Below are 22,563 nucleotides of genomic sequence, written 5' to 3' on the forward strand. Positions count from 1 at the left end.
GATGTCACTGAATGCAAATGCTATCCTTACCAGCTTGTGTAAACCAATCACAGATGAGGAAGTTGTAGCCTTGACATCTGAATGACAGGAATTATTTTTTACTTACAGAACCTAGTCATTCATTAGTTTCTATACTGTATTTTTTAATAAGAAACAGTGCAGCATTCAAGATTAGCATGAAACCATAATAAAATCTAAAACTTAAAACCTACTAAACAAAATATTTTACATATTACTAAGAAAATCAAGCCATCTTCTCTTAAAAAGACACTCTCATACTGCATGACACATATCTCATAGAAAGTAACTAGAGTTTGAGCTTCCGGTTTCGCCAGGCTTCGGAGGCGGCGGGGTTTCACGATCTCTGCGATCCCCGCCGCGCTAGCCGTTCTTGGTTCCTCCGACCCAGACGGGTCTGGAGGATAAGGTTGCCCTGTAGAGGCAACCGAAGACAGGGAGGATCCGGACAGGGGGTTGGGGTGTTCGCAGACCCCTTCCCCACCCGGTACAACCTCCTTTTCTCAAGTCGGTCCAGTGGCGGTCAGCAATGGCCGCCACAAAGAAGCCAGCAACCGGACAAGATCGTGCTGGAGGAAGAAGGAGAAAGTTTTGAAGCGAAAGTTTTTTTTGGCTGAACTGGGACTAGAAGATACATTTAATACCCTGAAATCTAAGATTTGGTGTTATGTTTTTTTTTTTTGAAAGATACTTTGTTTCCAGAAGAGATTTACAAGCGGTGAGTGAAAATGTTTAAAGTGAAAGTTTACTCTCCTTCCACATGGAATTAACAAATGAATACTGAAAATCCTACTATTTTACAAAAGGTAAAAATTTAAAGCTTCTTGTTATAAATGGGAAGGGAGAGGACAAAAGGAAAATTTATATTAAGATTTTGTTGAAGGAGATGCCTAGAAGATTTTGGAGATTGGAAGTTACTGTAATGAGAATTTAAAATACAGATTGGCTTTTTTTTTTCTCCCTTTGCAACTGATATTAACCCAGGAAGAAGGGAAGAACTTTGTGCTTTGTTTGGATTGTTTGATGACTTTGGGACTTTGGGAATTGTTTTAAGCTTGGAAATATCTTTGGCTGTTTTAAGAAGAAGAAGAAGAAGAAAAAGAGAGGATTTACAATGACTTTATCTGCTGATGAACTGAGAGAGGAATATGGCAAAATAAAGAAAGACGATGTGGGAGAAATTTTTTGCTTTTTAGAAATGGCTCTTGCTACTTATCAGCAAATACAACAACTGATGATTGTGGTTTTGCTGCCCACACCCTGCGGCAGGGTCTGAGTTCAGAGAAGAAGAAGTCATAGCAGGAACAAGAATTTTCCTTAAGAAGCTAATACCATCATTGCTGGGGTCTTATCACCTCCGCTCTTAGCCCTGCCCAGAGTTGTTTCTCTACTTTCTTCTCCCATAACTTTCGTTTTCCAGCAGCGCCCTCCCAGCCAGCAAAGGTTGGAAGTCCATCCATTGAGAAAGCAACATTGATTAAGAAAGGGAAAAAGGAAAAGGATATAAGACTTAAAAAAATCTAAGAAAGTCAAAAATAAGATGCAAAATTAATACAAGGCTAGAAAGCAAAAGGAAAGAGAAATACAACAGAGAGGGGAAGTTAAGGGGGGTAAAAAGACCAGATGGGATAAGACAGGGAGGAAGAAGGGGGGGAAAAGGCCACAAGGGTATGAAACAAGATGGGAAAAAGAAATTGTTTTTCAGGGACAAAGGGTAATATAATTTTGTTTTAAAAGGATTCTGCAAGGTACATAAGATAGTATTGTAGTATTTGTATTAGAAATAGAAAATTATAATTTTATAAGACTTGAATAAAGACTAAAATATTAAAGGTTTAATAATGGTAGAATTTAAGATTTAATAAAATATTAAAAGGAAGGTTTAAAATACTTAGTTTAAATATAGATTTTAATTGACTATTGTGTGGATGTTGGTATGAATATATTATTGTAATATTTGTTTTTGAAATAGATAATTGGAATGTTATGAGATTTAATGTTTAATTATATATTTAATTATGTTATGGAGTTACTATTTTCTTTTTGTAAGTAGTATGTACTAAGCAGAATCAGATAGGGAACTTGGTGTTACCTTAAATGTTAATTTAGAGGTGCGATGGAAAGGCATCATACTTTGATTTGTGATTTCAGGAGAAATTCTTTTATTTTATTATGGGGAATGAGATAAATAGACAATTGGAAAAGAATGGACAAAGGATAGAAATATAATGATTTAAATTAAGATAATAAACAAAATAGAATTAAGAAGAGTGAAAGCGGGAGAAGTTATAAAGCAGACACAGAATGGTAATTAAGATAGGTAATGGCATATAAGATGAATATGAATTTAATTGAAGTCCATACAAAGAGAGGTAATCTGGGGCCAAGCTACTTTTTTGAAAAAGAAGTTTTACTTTATGTGTTTTGTGTGTGTGTGTTTATCTGAGATTTAATAAAACCTTGGAGGAAAGCGGGAGGAGAATAATTGCAAACAAGACAGAGGGAAATATGAATAGGATGACTAAATTTAAAGAGAAGAAATGAGAGTGTTAAAAGATATTTAAGTAGAAATGGGATATATTAAAATCACACTGTATAAAATAATGTATTATCTGCCTTGTAAAAATTTACAAGGGAAAGAGGTTTAATGTCTACAAGGTTTATGTTTTGTTTGTCTTTAAAAATTAATAAAATTTGTTTCAAAAAAAAAAAAGAAAGTAACTAGAGTTTATATATTTTTTAACAAAGTAAACTGTTTCCTTGCATTTAGTCATCCATAAATTATTATAGAATTATATCCCAGGTGTTCTTTATTTTTGTAGCATTGTAAATCATTTGTAGTGGATATATACTGCATGTAGGATGAAGTATCTATACAAATTTCCAGTTCAGAACCTATTAAAAGTATTCCTCATTTAACAACCACAATTAGGAGCGGCAACTCCATCGCTAAGCGATACAGTCATTAAGTGAGACATCACTGATTCACAATGGATTTACAACCTCATTTCCACTGCAATTGTTAAACAAAACACCCTTGATCATTAAAACAAGGCATTAGTCATTAACAAGGCACTGTCATTAAAACAAGGATGCAAGAAAACAAGCCAATTTTCTTAGAATTAAAAATTATGCTGGGCAGTAATTTCTCTGGCTTGACTTTAAGTAAAATAAGGTAACATTTTTTGAACATTCAAGTTGCCCATGGTTGCCATTTTATGAGGATGCCCATGGTACGATTCCGAAATTCCAAGCATATCTTAATAATCAATCAATCTATCTATCTATCTATCTATCTATCTATCTATCTATCTATCTATCTATCTATCTATCCGAAATACCACTTACGCATCATCACAAAATCTCCAGAACTATAAAGCCTACAAACTTGAAATATGGCAAATATGGCTTCTAGGTTCTCACTAAGAAAGGATTTTTCAAAATGACCATCAGAGCATTAGTATTTCCTATATTATTATTAACACACTCTGATGCTAAGGACTTCTACTTCCCCTCCCCAACTGAAAAGAAATCTCTTCCAAATGCAAAACACAAGCAGAGGAGAGGAGTTTCAGTTTTAGTTTCACAGCACCAAGCAGCTTTAGTACAGAACAGTTGAGCTAAGACACGCTCAGGCTCCTTGCTGTCTCCTTCTTGCTCACATATCAAATACTGTTTCACTTTCCAAACAGCCCATCAACTCTCTCACACACTGACATGATGCTAGCCAGATGAATACCATGGATGCTGGTAGGCAGAGGCAGAATTTCCCCCCCTTATTTTCCTCCCCAAAACCTAAGCCCAACCACATAGTTTCGTAGCGAAGCACAGATATCGAGTAGTGTATGTATATTTAGATAAATTTAAAATGTGACAATAAAGCAATCATGCAACTATAAAGCCACCCTCTCCTTCAAAACAAGAAGATATCTAAATACCTGGAACATGATGGTTTATTGTCTACTAGCTCCTTTTCTTCCACTGCAGCTTCTGAGATCTGTTCTCCTTTCTCTTTTGGCTCTTCCTCCTTGCTGGTAACAGCCTTATTCATTTCGGGAGATTTTTCATTTGGAGTTGCTTTTCCAATTTCATCCTTAGGTTGTGCTTTGCGCCATCTTGGGGTCACGTCAGCATCATAAACAGGTTTCCGGAAACCGGAGCTCATAAAATGAGGAGTCGATAATTGGGATGACATTCTCTGCTGTCTGCCTCTTTCATTGCCATCATTGCTAGGTTTCAGAAATGCAGCTTTCACGGAGCTTGAGAAAGGCTTCTCATAATGATTTAATTGATGATGATCTTTTCTGGTTGTACCAGTCCAGTTTGCTGCTGTAAATTCTTTACTTGGCCTTGATTTTTTGGTTTCTGTCTGTTCGTTTCCTCTGTAATTTTTTGGTTCCTCAGAATATGCTTTATCATACTTCTCTTTAAGTGAAAACCTTCCTAGGTTGTTTTCCTCCTGCTTCTCTTTATCATCCCTTGAAGTACGTTTGCTTTCTGAATATTTGCATTTTTGCCAGTCCCTTCTATCATTTTCTTTGTGGACTGCAGCTGTCTCAGCTTCTCTTAACTTGGACTGAAATAGCTCCACGGACTACAAGACAGAGGAAAAAGCACATATTATTTGTATAAAGAAAATACTATTAAGATAAACACATGAAAAAAAAAACTGTAATGTTAACTTTGAAATGAACATCATTTGAAATTGCTGAGTTTCACAAACCTGGTGATAAACTTATGAAATATTTCATTTTTACCTAAATGTTCCCTCCAAGAAACTCAGGATTTCAATCACTCTTTTTATGTGTCAAATTACTTAGTCCTTTGTTGATTTATTCTAGTGAGCCTCATAGTTGAACAGAGGAATTGGTTTACTTATCAATCAATTTAAGAGCTGGCTCAATCATTCAAGAAATTCTAGGTGACATAAAATAATTAATAAATATCTTTTAAAAATCAAAGAGAAAAACCATAACAGCATTGAACACCATGTCATGGAAAATACCTACAACTATCAAATTAAATATCCAATCTTAGCTGCAGGAACATGTCAATTGTGCCAAATCTTAAAAAACAGGTAGAAATGGAGAGGCATATCTAACCTTACACTGCCTCAGTGATTGGAAATAAAGCCAAATCTTAAAGGTATTTCAGAAGGCTAGAAAGGTAAGGCCCTGTAGGATCTCAGGGAGAAGAGTACAGGTAGCTCTTGAGTTACAACCACAACTGAGCCAGTTGCTGATTGAAATATTTGTTTTGCCCCATTTTACAATCTTTGTTGCCACAGTTGTTAAGTGAATCACTGCAGTTGTTAAGTTAGTAATGCGATTGTTAAGTGAATCTGGCATCCTCAATGACTTTGCTTGTCAGAAAGTCACAAAAGCTGATCACAGAACACTGCAACCGTCATAAAAATGAACCAGTTGTGAAGCATCTGGATTTTGATCGTGTGACCATGGGGATGCTGCAACGGTCATTCATTGTGAAAAATGGTCATAAGTCACTAAAGGAATGGTCACTAAATGAACTGTTGTAAGCTGAGAACTACCTGTATTAGGCATGCATAAAGTTCATTTTAAGGTCTTATTCTTTGTTATTTTGGTATTTGTGAGGCAACACTGACCATCCCAAATAATGAAGCACATTTTTATTCGTCTATGTGTTATTTAAGACATTGTTTTATTGATACTTTATTAAGAAACGTCATTTTTTTCTATCCTGCACAAATATTTTCACTATTATCATCCCCTCAGCACTTACCCCATATCTTTCAGCTACAATTTCTTCCAAGTCTCGTTTTTCTCTCTCTGATTGCTCCTTCATTCTCTGGTAGGATTTCCTTAGCCAGCTTAATCCACCATCGTCTACTGTTGTTGCTACAGAAAAACGATAGTAAATTACAGTATTTGCATTCTGAAATGTAATACAATTAGCTAAATAATCTTAGTGCTAACTGCATATGGTATGTTTCCATTGCAACATGTTAATCCAGTCATATTCTTAACAATAGTACATTTATCCCATTTGTGTTCATGTTCTTACATGCATTTGAAAACCACAGTCTACCTAATAGTCTTTAAAAATTAGTCCACTCTTGAAGGTGACAGAGAGACAGTGGAAGTAATGGATTTGGTAACTTGTAACTAGCCACTTTTGTAGCATATTAAGTGGGTAACTACAGGGGGACAATATTATTGCGTTTTTAACTTGAATAACTAGGAACATATAATGGAAATGCATGAGAAAAAAAACTCAGCAAGAAAGGTAGTTGTAATAAAATAAATCTTAGGGTCCTTTCATGTTATAATGAATTTTTATTTAGACATCTAAACATATAAAGTTCAACTCTTGACACATGCAATTTCAGTTTCTTTCTTTCGGCACTTTAACATTTAAGTAACTTGAGCTGTAAACATTGTGAAGTTAGGCTTTTTCCATCCTCTATCACTATTTGCCATTCAGCAAACATCTCTACCATTTAGCACACCACAGAGTTTGCGTAATTTTATAAATAGTATTGTACAGATGAGGGTGGGTGCACACCCACACACCCACACCCTTGTATTTGCTCTTTCCAGAAGAAGGGTTACATAAATAATATTCTGCCCCAATAGTAGCCTTGGTGTACTTTATTTAAAATAGGATTCACAAAGTTCAGCCCCTGAATATTTTAAAGGTGCAATTTGTATAATGGAATGAAACGGCCAAATGAGATGACAACAATTCATCATGTCTGAGTACAATCTGCCTTTTTTTTTAATTAGTTCATGATGGATTCTGAACATTCTGAAGGTCAAGCTCTAAAGATTAGAAGAAAAAGAAATGAGTTAAAATATTCTGCGGTTATGAGGTACAATTTTAATGAAGGTAATCATTACCATCTAATATTAATTATATTTTATTTTAGCATCAACATAGTAATGAAGATGTGTGTGTGTGTGTGTGTGTGTGTGTGTGTGTGTGTGTGTGAGAGAGAGAGAGAGAGAGAGAGAGAGAGAGAGAGAGAGAGAGAGAGAGAGAGAGTCAGTCAAAATTTATAGAACAATATTACCTTTTACTGATGTTGATATTTCTGTTGGTAAGCCTGTACCACCATCTTTCCAATATGGGTTCAGTTCTCTTTCTGCAAGCAGCAACTATTTGGCAATTAAAAAAAAAAAAACCAAAAAGTTGCATAGTTAATAGTTTCATGGAAGTACCATTTGTGCCTCATCCAATTTACTTTACCTCTACAATCATATGAAGAACAATTGCGCTACAAGGTATGTCTAGTTTAACAAACAAAAAAAACGGACTAGGGTGATATTATAATAGTCTTCCAGAATTTGAGGAGCTGTCACAGAGAAGAAGGAGCCAACCTATTCTCCTGTGGGCAGGACAAGTAATAGGTGGAATATTAACAAAGAGAGATCCAGCCTAGAATTAAGGAGAAATTTCCTGATAGTGAGAACAATTAATCAGCGGAACAGAAGTTGTGGGTGCCCCATCACTGGAGGTTTTCAAGAAGATGCTGGGCAGCCATTTGTCTGGAATGGCATAGGCCTCCTGCTTGAACAGGGATTGCTCTCCAAAATTCCTTCCAATCCTATTGTTCTGTGTTATATGTTTTAACATGGTGCAGTGGTTAAGTCACTGTGGCAGGCAAACTCTGCCCTTAGCCTGGAGTTCGATCCTGATGGGATTCAAGGTTAACTCAGCCTTCCATCCTTCCGAGGTCAATAAAATGAAGAGCCAGATTGTTGGAGGCAATAAGCAAATATTGTAAACCACCCAGAGAGTGCTGTAAAGCACTATGGAGTGGTATACAAGTCTAAAATGCTACTGCTGTTGCTAATGTTGTACTCAAAGATTGAAAGTATCCCAAAACTTTAACTTATTTCAGCTAATAAATAATAAATATATAAGTTCAACCGATTTTACATCAAAAATAGGGGAAAAAATTAGTTTGACAACAATGGCATAAGTTGATTATTAACAGAAAAGCATTATTCGTTATATATGTGTAGTCATAAGGCATTCCACCCATTAATATAATGAATAATTAAAATACAATTAAAAGTAAGAAACCACAATTCAACACTGGGCTCATAACCAGCAATAAAATAATTCAAGCTTTTTAGTTTAAAAACAAACAGGGAACCAATTATTACCTTCCAAAATTGTCAAATTAAAATTCAGCGAAGGCTCTTGCATTTTGTTTGCAAAGTAATTTATTTAATGTTACTTTTATTTATATTTAAATCATTCTGTTTTTCTAATTCATATACATCACAAAAAGTATGGCTTCATTTGCTCCTAGGATTTTATTTTCATTTTTTGGCAAGAATCATCCAGACAAGCAGAATACTTATTACTGCTGGATGGAATGCCCTATGGCTACACATATATTATAAATAAAGCATGGAAACCTGAATTCGCTCTCAGGAGAATTGAATCCTCAAATTAATATCTGATAACTGAAGAAATTCACATTCTGGCTGTTGGCTAGTTCCTTGCAATCTTTTAATCAATTAGTAACCAAACCTACCTGTTCATTTTCCTGTGCTTTCTGCTGCTTCAATATTTTTTCTTTCTGCTTTTCAGCCCTCAGTGATGCTGAAGACAGTGTTTTCACAGACATAAAATCTAAGGTCATCCATTCATCCCTCTATGAAAAAAGGAACACATATTTTTTTTCTTATTAAAAAAGATCCAAACTCAGCAACAGCTTACTTTTGAGATAAATGACAGAAAAGATGAAATTACAGGCTGTGGAATAAAGAAAGTTGATGGGTGTTTTGAAGACATTAAAATAGAATAATTTCCATTTAACAGTCTTACAGCAATTCATAAGCCTAGCCTATCCATCGTTTTTTCTAATTCCATACACATGTTTTAAAGAATGCATTTTAAGTAAGGACAATAGATCATGTGAGAATAGGAATATAATGCAAATGTATATGACCATTGGGAAATTTTTTCCTCTGTTAAGAATCTCATATTTTGACAATTTTACAAGATGCTGGAACATTGGTGGTATGCAATGCACACAATTTCATTTATCTGCTTTATTCAATTGGGCATCATAAGTCAGGTGCAGTATTTAGCTGCTCAAACTGTCCAAGTATCAGATGAACTGCCAAGATGAATTCAGTAAACGTACACATTTGTTTGTGGCCCAGTTTGGATACTCTGAATAGTATTTGCACGTCAAGGGCCATGTTGAAAGGCTTTCAAGAAAAACAATTTGCCAGAACCATTGGAAATAAAAATATGAGAAAATATTCATGACCCAGAGGAAGAGAATAATTAAAAGATCTGCCCTCATTATTATAATTGATAATTCCCATTCTCAAAAGTATTAAAATAGTTGGCAACCGCAACCCACAATAAACATTAAAGCATTATAATATCAGCAATTCATGCAATGCTTTGAAATGAACTCAACCTATTTACACTTTTGGCCAAGCCATACATGTACTCTTGCCTTCAGAAATCCTGCAAGGGCAGTCAAGCACAGCACTGATGAAAAATATTGGTGAAAAATATTTCTTTTACAGGAAAAGAGTCAGCCTTAAATATTCCCCAAAGCCCTGTAAATATGTTTTATGAACAGTACTTCTTAAAGGGATATGCTAATAAAAAAATGGTTGGTAAGCATATTATTTTAGGCTTACAGCTGATTTTACTGATGTTTTAAGATGTGTTACTAACCCCAAGTCATTCCTGAAAAGAAGCCAGAAATAAAATATCGTTTTTAAAAATCCACCTCTACACTGAATTGCTGACGGCTTCCCCAAATGCTTCTGCCGCTGTGGAAGAAGAATCTCAAACGGTGGAATCCTCATTTTCAAAATACTTGTCTATTGTTTAATGTAAAATGTTTGCTCTTTGCCCTTTTCAAGTCTGAAAAGCATGTCTGCATAATGCTATCTTCATGCTCTCAGGAATTGTGGTTTTACTGCACTTTTCGAATTTAGCTCTTTTACTTTCTTTAGGAAAACATTTACTAACAGATTCATTCTCTCTCTCTCTCTCTCTCTCTCATATTTTCAATGCATATTGAAAAATTTTAAAAACTTCATTACACTTATTTTTATTCCTGTCAGCATAACAGTGGGATGGGGGAAATTATATCTATGCTCTTAAAATAAAAAAAAAATCACTGTGATAAAATCAGAGAACATTATCTGTTTCATATTTCTTATATTCAGAAACCAACTAATTCATTCCAAATTTTGGTGAATCGCTTGCTTTTCTTCACATAATAGGAGTTTTCTTCTCATTTCTAACCAGACACTATCACATATACTTTCCACATCTTTTTTCTTCGGCAGTTCAAGAAACAAAATATAAAACTGTATTAATTACAAGAAATGTAGGTAACCATCGGGCTACAATAACAATTGGGATTATGATTCAATCATAAAGAGCTATGACATGTGACCGCATTGCTTAGTGATGACTGTCCTAGCAGTCCTGATTGCCACTGTAACCCCAGCACTTCACAAGGAAAAATCAAGGATGGAATTTCCTGGTGTTTTCTGAAGCACTCTATTTTTTTCCTTCCTGAATATGCCATTGCCCAGAATACTATGAACCACTTTCTGGTTTTAAAAAATTAGAACTTATTTTATTTATTTTTATTTTATTTATTTTTATTTGTCAATTGCTTACAAGATAATAGGTATAAGTAAAAACATAGTTATGAATACATGGATATATATAAGAAAAAATATATAAAAGAAATAATAGGACAGGGATGGTAGGCACGTTGGTGCACTTATGCACACCCCCTACAGACCTCTTAGGAAAGGGGTGAGGTCAATAGTAGACAGTCTAAGGTTAAAGTTTTTCGGGTTTGGGGGGGAAAACCACAGAGTCAGGTAGAGTATTCCAGACATTGACGACTCTGTTGCTGAACTTTGTACTTGATGGAAATCTACCAACTATCCTTATAGAACATTAGGATCTGCATTCTAGGCTTTAAAAATTATATATCACTACTCCAGGGAAGTTTGAAACTCTCTGTCCCTGGACTGGTAGTTTTTGTTTGTAATCAATGTTGAACTTTCAACTGCAATTGTGGGGAAAGAAATCATAGAAATGATTGCCTGTCTCTTATTGCTTTGTTTATTTCAATCAATTTATATGATCATCACACAAGGGCAACTCTGGGAAGCTAACATAAAGTTAAAAACACAACTACAATCAATAGTAATAGATATAAATAGTGACAACCAAGAATGGCATAAATTGCTTACAGAGGATACATCAGTCACACAGATCAAATTAACCTCTCAACCTCTGTATCCAGGAAAAGAGCCACGTTTTTAAAGCTTTCCAAAATCTCAGAAGGGATGGAGCCAACTGAATCTCTTGAGGCATTATCACACAAAAGTTGTAGGATAAGTCTTAAAATAGGATTAGCATCGTTTCTTAAAAAAATCTTCCCAGTCTAAGGAAAAACAAGAATCCCTGGCCCTGCAACCAGTTTGACATTTCTCTACTGATTGCCGACTTCTTTCCTCAAATGTTAAACACAATTTCCATCTACAAAAAGGATGCTAACCTGAATTGATGTAGGGTTTTCCACGGTTTCTTCTGATTCTTCTTTCTTCGCCTTCCAAGCCTGCACAGTGCTAGAAGACTGTGCAACAGGCGCTTCCACCCATTCTTCTGAAGAACCCTAAGAACACATTTTCAAATAATCATATGTGTTTTAGAGGATTGTAGAGGCCTTTTAAGCTCAGTGAAACAATATAAAAGTCATTTAAAAACCTATTTCCTTTTCTATATGACTAAGAGAGTTATCTTAGCTATTCAGAAAGAGAGAATAAAGGGACTATTATAACATTATAATAGTTTTATTGGCGACTGCAGCTCTTTAAATGTATTTATAAGAGTTGGGCAATCAGATAAAAAGTAACTAAGTACAGCTGATATTTATTACAGTCACTTTTCCCCACTGAAAATAGGCATCAATTTGTTCACTTGGGTACTATTATTAATAATACAGCGCTACATAAAAAGACGGGTTGTTAACTCTCAGAAGACTTTTCAAAGGAATTACTTTTGCAGTCTTCCTTGTTATAAATGACCACTTAAAATGCTAAAATAAAGCCAACACATTTTCACAGCTGGAAGTCACGCAATCAGCAGAACTAGTGGGAATGATGAGAAGAAGCAACAATATAGCCTATGCATAACAACACAATTAGAAGAAAAACCCAAACAAAGTGCAGACAACAGTATTGTTAATGGCACTTCCTTCTAGCGAAATAATCGACCTTGATCATAAGCAGATCTATAGTTTAAGAAAAAGCATGCAGCCACCAGATATAAAACACTGCTTTGTTATCAAACCAGCTAATCCAACTGCGCCTCAGGGACTTGAAATCCGATATTATCTGAAGGTTACTATATTATAGAAGGCTGTGAGATTTTCTACCATTGAAGAATCTTAAGCTAAATTTGTAAAATTGTGCAGAGCATATCTAGTAATAATGTAGAATAGAGTCCAAATAACATTGCTGTCAAGTATTGCAATGAACAGCATCAGTAGAAGCAATAACAAGACAAACAAGTTCGTATTTAACCTTTCAAGCAGGCCAATATTCTGTATACTGTGTCTAATGATGCATTATTACCCATACTGAATGCATATAGCACTATGAGAAAAGACCCAGCAGCTGAAATCTGGCTCTTTCTACAATGAGCTTTCTATTTCTTCCATGTTACATCAGAAGTATGCTTCTAAATGAATGTTCATTTCACTATCTGTTCAGCCCACTTTCTTAATATAGGTGGAATTTTTTTCCCCTGACCATCTATTTGCATCCTTATCTTTTTTTAAAAAAATAGCCTATTAAATTAAATTAAATTAAATTGCAGGATATTGATCAAACTGAGGCCTAAGTATATAATACACACACACACACACACACACACACACACACACACACACACACACATATAAAAGCGAAAAAGCACTCGTGCGTCATCACAAAATCTTCAGAACTGTAAAGCCTACAAACTTGAAATTTGGCATGTATGTTCCTCTTGGCTTCTAGGTGCTCACTAAGAAAGGATTTTTCAAAATGACTATCAGAGCATTAGTATTTCCTATATTATTATTAACAAGTTCTAATGCTAAGGAGTTCTACTCCCCTTCCCCACCTGAAAAGAAATCTCTTCTAAATGCAAAACACAAGCAGAGGAGAGGAGTTTCAGTTTCAGTTTCACAGTAGCCACCAGCTTTACTACAGAACGGTTGAGCTAAGCCACACCCAGGCTCCTTGCTGTCTCCTTCTTGCTCACACAGCAAATACTGTTTCAGTTTCCATATTTCAGTTTCCAAACAGCCCTCAACTCTCACACTGACAGGACGCTAGCCAGATGAATACTGATGGATGCTGGTAGGCAGAGGCAGAATATTTTTCCCCTTATTTTCTTCCCCAAAAACTAAGCCCAATCCAAAGTTTTGTAGCAAAGCACTGGTATAGAGCTAGTCACTAATATAGGTAACAAATAGCTTTCTCTCAGCTGGCAACTTGGATTTTAAAACTTACAGAGCTAGTATCAGGTGAATCATCTGTTTTTTCTCTTTTAGTCTTTTTCTTCTTTTCCCTTTTATGTTTTTTTGAATGCTTCTTCTTTGTAACAGCATGTTCCTACAAAAAGCAACATTTGTATAATCTGACAAGCCACGTTAACTAGAATTAGGAAATTACAGTGTTTTATCATTTTTAAATCACCACCTTGCTAAAAACGTCCCAGGATACTTTGCTTAATGGTTTATTGTATTATATATCACACCCAAAGCTTCTTGATAGAAAGATACATTACTTAGCATGTGTTAGAAACATACATATAAAAGATGTATTCTACAATAACAAAGTTGATTTTACAAAGCTACAATTATTATTATTGCTAACCTAGTGAAATTTTACTCGACTAAGCAACATGTCCCTTCTTCAGTTGGCATCACCGCTGTTGATTCAATGACCAAAAAGATACAAACTCAAATTACTGTAAATATCTTTTCTGTATTAGTGATAATCTGATTTGACTGGGTATTGATTTACCCCATATTTTATACTCCATCATGGTGTTATATCCTCCCAACACCAAGAAAGTACATAATAGGTTGATGCATCTGGACCAACTTTACTTTCCAAATACTCTTTATGGGTAACCACAAGTAGAGCGAAAAGTCTATAGAGATTCTCAGTCATCCAGGTCATGGTTGTCCCAAAGGTGCTTTTTCAGGAGGCAACTGGACTTTCTGGTTTTTTCTTTTGAAGACGTATTGCTTCTCATTCCAGAAGCTTCTTCACCTCTGACAGGATAGTGGGGAATGGATTTATATTCCTTGCAGACAGCTGGTAATTTGCAACTTTGAAAAAATTGCAGACTACAGGTAAGGAGCACTACTCAGGTGACCCTGAGGACACAGATAAAAACCTCCAAGTGCTTCAATGACCCTCTAAAAGGATGCAAATGTCTGCAAAGAATATAAATCCTTCCATTCCCCACTATCCTGTCAGAGCTGAAGAAGCTTCTTGGATGAGAAGCAAAATGCCTTCAAAAGAAAAAAACAAGAAAGTCCAGTTGCCTCCTGAAAAAAGCACCTTTGGAACACAAGTAGAGCTCATTGCAATAGTCCAACTGGGTGGTAAAAAGGACATAATTACAGTAACCAGGTTCTCTTGTCCCAGGTAGACCATATGAGGATGGGAATAGCCCCTCCCCCAGCCATGATTTTTACCTGCTGACCCAGGATGAGCTGTAAGTCCGGAATGTTCCCCAAGCTGCAGGCTTAGTCTCTGAAAAGTAGTACTTGTCCATTAAGGAATAAATTTGGTGGAATCAGCATCTACCTGTTTTAGACTTTAAGTGTCAGGAAAGGATCCTGATACCATCTCCTTCATGACTCAACATAAGATATCCAACTGGGTATCTTCAGCATATTAATGATATTAAATTCTGAACTTTCGTGTAGTGGTTAAAGCATTAAGCTAGAAACTGGGAGAGCATGAGCTCTAGTCCCCTTCTAGGCACAAAGCCAGTTGGCTCACCTTGGGCCATTCCCTCTCTCTCTTACCCCAAGGAAGTCGGCAAATGGCAAGATATTTCTGAAATCTTGCCAAGAAAACTGCAGGGACTTGTCCAGGCAGACACTAAGAGACAAGTTTGACTTGAAGACAATACCAGCTCTACATTAAGATAAACAGATAGAATTTTATACTATGCAGCCAGTGGCAATCTCCACTATATTAAGACATGAGATCTGCTACAGTATTGGATTTTGCATATTCTTTTGCATACCCACACCACTGCATTTTGAACCAATTATGGGTTCCAGATGCTCTTCAAGGGCAGCCCCTTATAGTATTTTAACATTACGGTATAGCATTGCACTAATCCATTCTGGAAGTGATCAATCTATGAGTGATTGAAAGTGAATGGGAACAACTGGAAATACAATCTGAAACTGACCAAGGTCAACCTAGCCACAACTGCCACTTCTAGTCATTACTTAATTCGTGTTCTGGGCTTCCTTGCAGAGGAAATGCTATTTAGGTGTATGTCTTAGTTGTCCCATGTCTACATTATTTTAACAGATTCTAATTTTTTTCTCCTTCCTCTGAACTTACTCCAGAACAGTTTATCTTGGCTATTCCAATCTTTTCACCTTATTCTCATATTTCAGTATAGTGCAAGGCTCCTCACTGGATCCTAATTGGTAGGTGTACTTAATAAATTTCCCAATATTCACCTATCCTTTTGTTCATTTTTTACATTCCTCTAATTCTCACTCTTCTTTCAGTTTCTCATTCCTGGGTGACTGTGAGTTCCAGGCCTTTCAGGATGTTGCCAGTGGTTCTTCTTTCTTTATATCTCTATAGAAATTTGATAACTTTTTAAAAGGGTATTAAAATATTTTTAATTTAATTAATAGTTTAGAGGCGGAGCATCTGATAGTTGACTATTGTAGATTAATACCTTTGTTAAACCATTGGGTAAATATCCTCTGCAGTATCCCCAGTTTATTGTTTCAACTGGATTGTGTTGATCCTTTAGTGCTAATATTTGTTTACTAGGTTCAAAGCTAATCTTATTTGCATTATTTGTAAGTATCGGTGGCAAGAGTTATTTTGTACAATGCCTTAATAACAACATGTAATAATTATGTTGTCGTTATCTATGCTGAACATCAGTTCAACATTTCACAATTATTACTTCTATTTGCTTTTATGTTCCAGAATTTGTTTTTAAATTCATTCAAATTTCTTTCCAAAAACTATTTATTTTTTGCTAACCCAGCAGAAAATAGGTTTCCTGGGACTTTGATTGAATTTGGCCTGCACTGCCTATTATCACATTTTGAAGCACTTGCCTCATTTTGCTTTTTCTATAAATTCATTAAATTAAAACTGAAATTTTATGAGCATGTATTTAAACTACTTAACAGCTAGTTGTTAGGGTTTGGGGATTAACCCCTAGCAGAGTATTGCAGCAGTAGTCAAGCCAGGCAGCCAAACGAGAGTGGAAGGGCCCCAGAGTATACACACACTGAACACAAACACTGTTTGTAGTTTAAATAGTTTTTAATCCAGTTAGAGTTTAAGCATTGTCATTCAGTCCATTAAGTCATTCACAGTATTTCCATCCAGTAAGACTCACTAGTATAGTCCAAGTTAAGAGTCCTTGCAATATCTTTATCAGCCGATAAAGATATCTTCTCCTCCTCCGGTTTCACTCTCCAGAGAAACAAACGCTGGATATTCAGCAAACAGTAGCAAACAATAACAGTTCAGTCACAGGCACTCACAGTCAGTAATCACAGTTAGTCGCAGCAGCACACAGTAACAGTTACAGCCAGACGGTAACAGCCAGCTCACAGTTAGCTTTCCAGCTTCTAATGCTTCCTTATATTGTAACTTCTAACCGCACCCTTAATCGGCTAATTGCCTGCTGCATTGTTCTTAAAGTGATAAGCACTTAAACCATGATATCTAAGTTTTATATATTTATTCACCCAAACCATATTTGGTATCAATGTTATACCTAACATACTCCCCTTTTGGGTGAAATAAATATATAATACCTTTACAATCTTATCCCATATTTATCACAACTCTCCTGGTGCTTACTGGCACCTTGGGCTTTAGTAAAATTATCAGCTAAATTGTCCTCCGACATACAGTACTCTAGCTGAATCATCTTACTTCTTACAGATTGTCTCACGTTTAGGTATCTTAGATCTGTATGTTTGCTCCTTGTTTTTACTCCAATATTTGTGGCCATTTGAATTGCTGCCTGATTATCTTTATGTATAATTATAGGATAATCTACAGTTATACCTATATCAATTAACATTTGTTTATACATTATTAATTCTGTACATAACAATGATAAACAGGAGAATTCTGCCTCCATAGTAGACAAACTTATATGCTGTTGTCTTATTGACTTCCAGCCTATTAATGTATTACCCAGCATTATGGCTGTTCCTGAAGTCGACTTTCTAGTATCTCTTTCTGATGCAAAGCTAGCATCTGCATAAGCACTCAAAATTAAATCACCCTTTGGTTCTAAATACAATGAATAATTCATTGTCTTTTAAGATATCTTAATATCCTCTTAGCTGCAATCCAGTGTCTTTCACATGGTGCAGAATTGAATCTAGCCAACTGATTCACGCAGTACGATATATCTGGTCTAGACCAATTACTAATATAACTCAAACTACCAATTAAAGATTGATAAATCACCTTATCAAACTCAGGGCTTTGTTCATCAGTGTTGCTAAACTCCTGACTCATTGGAGTCTTAGCCGGCTTACAAAGCTCCATCTTGTAATCTTTTAGCAATTTGCTTATCTTATCTTCCTGAGATATCTTAAAACCTTTCCGTGTTTTCTTTATATTCAAACCGAGATACTTCTTTATCTCCCTAATTGCTTGATCTTTATTCTCTTTCCTAATGATGCTATTATTTTATTTGCTTCATCATTAGTTTCAGTTATCAATGCAATGTCATCTGTGAATAGTAATAATAATGATACTTTCCCATTTGTCTCTCTCTTAAACAGACATGGATCGGCTAAACCAGCTTTAAATCCTATATTGTCTAGTTCCTTTACAATATACTGGTTCCATTCATAGCCTGATTGTTTTAGACCATAGAGGCTTTTCTTTAACAACCAACAATCATTATTATCCTTATTTTCACTTTTAATACCAACAGGTTTTTTCATATAAATAATATTTTTTAATGGGGCGTGCAAGTAAGCAGTTTCCACATCTAAATGGTTAACTATATAGTTTTTACTAGCTGCCCACACTAAAGCTGCCCTCAAGGTTGCTGCCTTAAGACTAGGTGCAAACACCTCATCATAGTCATTAGCATTCTGCCTAAAACCTTGGGCTACTAACCTTGCCTTATGGATTAAATTACCATCTTTATCTGTTTTTACCTTAAATATCCATTTGCAGCCAATGGATTTCTTTCCTACAGGTAATTTGGCATTTTCAAACACCTTCATATCTCTTAATGAATTCAGTTCCTTATTCATTGCTGCATACCATCTTTCTTTTTCCTTATTAGGATACTTTTTAATTTCTTCAACAGAATTAGGAACTTGATTAATCTGGCACACTGTGTTAGCCTGGTACCTATCAGGCGGTCTAGATATACGTGTAGTTCTTCTGGGAATTACAGGGCTTACAGGAGGACTTTGTTGAACTACTACCTGTTCATCTTCCTCATCCTGTTCAGCTATTGAATCTGTTTCTTCCTTTATGGGCACTATTTCATCCTGTATTTGTCTCTTTACTTTATTTTTAAAGTTACAGGGATAACTAATGGGATTTCTATAGGATTCAATAATTACATCTTTATTGGCATCCTGTTCTAATTTCTCCCATCCTTCATGTTCTAGAAATTGGGCACTAGCACTACATAGCACTTTAGATGTGCCTTTCTCCCAAAATCTATATGCCCTATGGTTTGCCTGATAACCAACGAAGAAAAATCTTTTAGCTCTATGTTGCCCTTTTTTTCTGAGTTGTGCAGGAATATGCACCCATGCTGGTGCACCAAATGTGTGCAGGTAACTTAGATCAGGTTTCCTGCCATGCCATCTGGTAAATGGTATTTCACCTGTTGTTGTATTAACAACGTTGTTCAATATGTTATTAGCACACATTGTAGCCTCCCCCCACAAAGAATCAGGTAACCCAGAATCATTTAACATTGTTCTAACCATTGCCTGTAGTGTTTGGCCTCTTCTTTCAATAAAAGCGTTATGTTCTGGCCTGTATGGAGCAGACTTCTTATGCTCTATTCCAGCTACCTTAAGTCTGTTCTGGAATTTGTTATTAATAAATTCCGTGCCATTATCTGTCACCAGGGTTATCAATTGTCGTTTAGACTTTCTTTCAGCAAACCTAAGCCAATTGAAAAAATGTTGATATGTTTCAGTTTTGCTTTTCATTAAATAGCAAAACCCATATCTAGAATAATGATCCATAATGCTCAGTATATATCTAGCACCCCCCCATACTGGGTTTCTTTGGACCTATTATGTCTGCAAATACTACTTCTAAAGGCTCTTTTGTTTTGAAACCATTTAGCCTATTTGCAGGCAATACTTTGCTCTTATCTTCACAGCAAACATTACAACGCAAATATTTATCACAAGATTTTAACCTTATTCCTTCAGATAACTCAACTGTACGTTTTAGCATTTTAAAATTTACATGCCCCAAACGCCTATGCAATAAATGGATACATTCTTCATGAGGCTTTATATTATTAAATACAGTTTGTGCCTCCCCTTTCTTACTATTATCTAAGACATATAATGTTCCATTTAAAGCTGCAGTTACCCTTTTGTTATCTTTTTCAATTATGCAATTATTATCCTTAAAAGTAATTACATAACCTAATTTATCTAATACCCTTACTGAAAGCAAATTAAACTTTAGTTGTGGTACATACAACATTTTTATATCCTGGTTTATGTACGGACAACGTGCAAAACCTTGACCTTTCGCTTTCAGGTTCCAGCCATTGGCAAGAGATATATGTTGAGAGCTTGTAGACATTTTTATAAATTTTGTCTTATCTCTTGTGATGCAGTGGGATGCGCCACTGTCAACCACCCATAAATTATTCTTCACATCAGAGTTGCTAAACGTGGCTAGTTCAAATGCTTTCTTTGGCTTTTTTACATTCTGGCTTTTTCTCTTTTTGCAGAATCTTGCCAAATGTCCTCTGCCTCCACAATTAAAACACTTTTTAATTGTGTATGCCGTTGAAGATAAATTCTCTTCTTCCAGGTGCTTTACTTTGCTTTGCAGGTTTCTTTCAAGCTTTGAAGATAATTTCTCTTCTTTCTTATCTTCTCTCAGCTCGTCACGCTCACGCCTTCTTCTGGCTTCTTCTAGTAGCCTGCCTGTAATCTCGGTTAATGAGAGGCTTTCTTTTGGCAATACTTCCAACGAAGTCACATAGTCATCATAGCTTTGATCTAATGAAGATAATATTATGTAGACTTGTTGCAGTTCATTAAATATAAGCTCTTTTTCTTGCAAATCTTGAAAAATGCTCTTCATACAGTTTAAATGAACTAACATATCTCCATTCCTCTGAAGATGCGTTCGAAAAAGCTTCCGTGTAAGATTTATATGTGCTCCTACACTGTCCCGAACATAAATCTTCCTGAGGTTCTCCCAGCAGTTTGCAGCATTTTCTTCTCCACGAATATGGACAAGCTGCTGATCACAGAGAGTCAGTCCTATGATGCATAAAGCCTGCTCATTCTTCAGTTTAAAGTCTTGTAACTTTTCTTTATCATCATCATTAGCAGGATCCCAGCTACTCACATCTGGTGGGTTTGCTATTATGTCCCACAAACCTTCTCTGCGTAGAAGTAAACTACATTTCATTGACCATGAAACATAGTTTGTTCCATCCAGCCTGGATATCATGGACAGTTGTGACAAATTTACTTGTGCCATTACTCTTCAGATATTTTGACTATTTTAAACTAATTAAAACAGTTTGTTTTTTACAGTTATGTGCAACTCACACCAACTCTCTCTGCTATATCCTGGTTAGTTAGACTATGCTGCTGGGCCCATAACCAATGTTAGGGTTTGGGGATTAACCCCTAGCAGAGTATTGCAGCAGTAGTCAAGCCAGGCAGCCAAACGAGAGTGGAAGGGCCCCAGAGTATACACACACTGAACACAAACACTGTTTGTAGTTTAAATAGTTTTTAATCCAGTTAGAGTTTAAGCATTGTCATTCAGTCCATTAAGTCATTCACAGTATTTCCATCCAGTAAGACTCACTAGTATAGTCCAAGTTAAGAGTCCTTGCAATATCTTTATCAGCCGATAAAGATATCTTCTCCTCCTCCGGTTTCACTCTCCAGAGAAACAAACGCTGGATATTCAGCAAACAGTAGCAAACAATAACAGTTCAGTCACAGGCACTCACAGTCAGTAATCACAGTTAGTCGCAGCAGCACACAGTAACAGTTACAGCCAGACGGTAACAGCCAGCTCACAGTTAGCTTTCCAGCTTCTAATGCTTCCTTATATTGTAACTTCTAACCGCACCCTTAATCGGCTAATTGCCTGCTGCATTGTTCTTAAAGTGATAAGCACTTAAACCATGATATCTAAGTTTTATATATTTATTCACCCAAACCATATTTGGTATCAATGTTATACCTAACACTAGTCCTCCTGGATTCTTAAGTTTTCCTCAGAGGATTTTTCCCTCCCACGATTACAGAAAGATGATGAATGAAAAGTATGTTGGCGATGATACTAGCAATGCAATGCAGTCATTTCCGCATCACGTAATACTTCATCTGTTTTTAATTGAATTAAACAATACTTTGATATTATTTTTAAATTACTGTTACCTGTTTAGCATAACTAGAATGGAAACAAGTGGGCAAATCTTTTGCTTATTCACAAATTTAAAATGATTGCAATGGCAGTATCAGCAGTGACTTTTAAAACATGGCTTGCCCACAGTCATTAATACATTGCTCATTGCAAATATTTATTAGATGATATCACAAGCCTTACCTTTTTCATTTCTTCTAAACGCTCATTCACATCATTCAGCATCCAAGTATCTTCCCCTCGCAATCGCTTCAGTTCCTTGCGTCTTTCATCTTTTTCATAATTAGCTTTTGCCTAAAGTGGAAAAAGAGATATGGATAATGCAGCAAATTGCAAATATGCATATAAAGTAATGCTTAGCTCTTCAGTGAAATACTCCTTTTGGAATAAATCAGTGATGCTCCATTATATCTCAGAGATACTTGATTATGCCAAATCAATGAAGCATAAGATTAGCCGGGGAGTTTTAAAAGAAAAAGAATTATAGTCAGCTTAATTTTTCTTTCTAAAAGCGGTTATAAGATAATAGGCCTATGAATGCTGAAGAAAAACAAAATTGAATTCCAAAACCTACAGTAAATCATCTCATTTATCAAAGAATATGGTTATTGAAATCTAAATCTTCACAAGC

At 35.7% G+C, this 22,563-nt stretch overlaps 1 protein-coding gene across 1 annotated transcript in view; it reads right to left on the reverse strand.

Moving 5' to 3' along the window:
* CWF19L2 (CWF19 like cell cycle control factor 2) overlaps positions 1 to 22,563 on the reverse strand; it is a 92,543-nt gene that overhangs the window by 54,323 nt on the left and 15,657 nt on the right. The window contains exons 2-8 of the mRNA XM_087966218.1: positions 22,116 to 22,226; positions 13,569 to 13,670; positions 11,570 to 11,686; positions 8,546 to 8,665; positions 7,070 to 7,154; positions 5,779 to 5,894; positions 3,957 to 4,612 (exon numbers count right to left, since the gene is read on the reverse strand). Coding sequence (XP_087822344.1) covers positions 3,957 to 4,612; positions 5,779 to 5,894; positions 7,070 to 7,154; positions 8,546 to 8,665; positions 11,570 to 11,686; positions 13,569 to 13,670; positions 22,116 to 22,226 — 1,307 coding nt within the window. The remainder of the gene's footprint in view (positions 1 to 3,956; positions 4,613 to 5,778; positions 5,895 to 7,069; positions 7,155 to 8,545; positions 8,666 to 11,569; positions 11,687 to 13,568; positions 13,671 to 22,115; positions 22,227 to 22,563) is intronic.

This window comes from Notechis scutatus, chromosome 5 (assembly GCF_049901735.1).
Source record: "Notechis scutatus isolate UNSWTSFEM ecotype Mainland chromosome 5, rNotScu1.2, whole genome shotgun sequence".
NCBI classification, from domain to species: Eukaryota; Metazoa; Chordata; class Lepidosauria; order Squamata; family Elapidae; genus Notechis; species Notechis scutatus.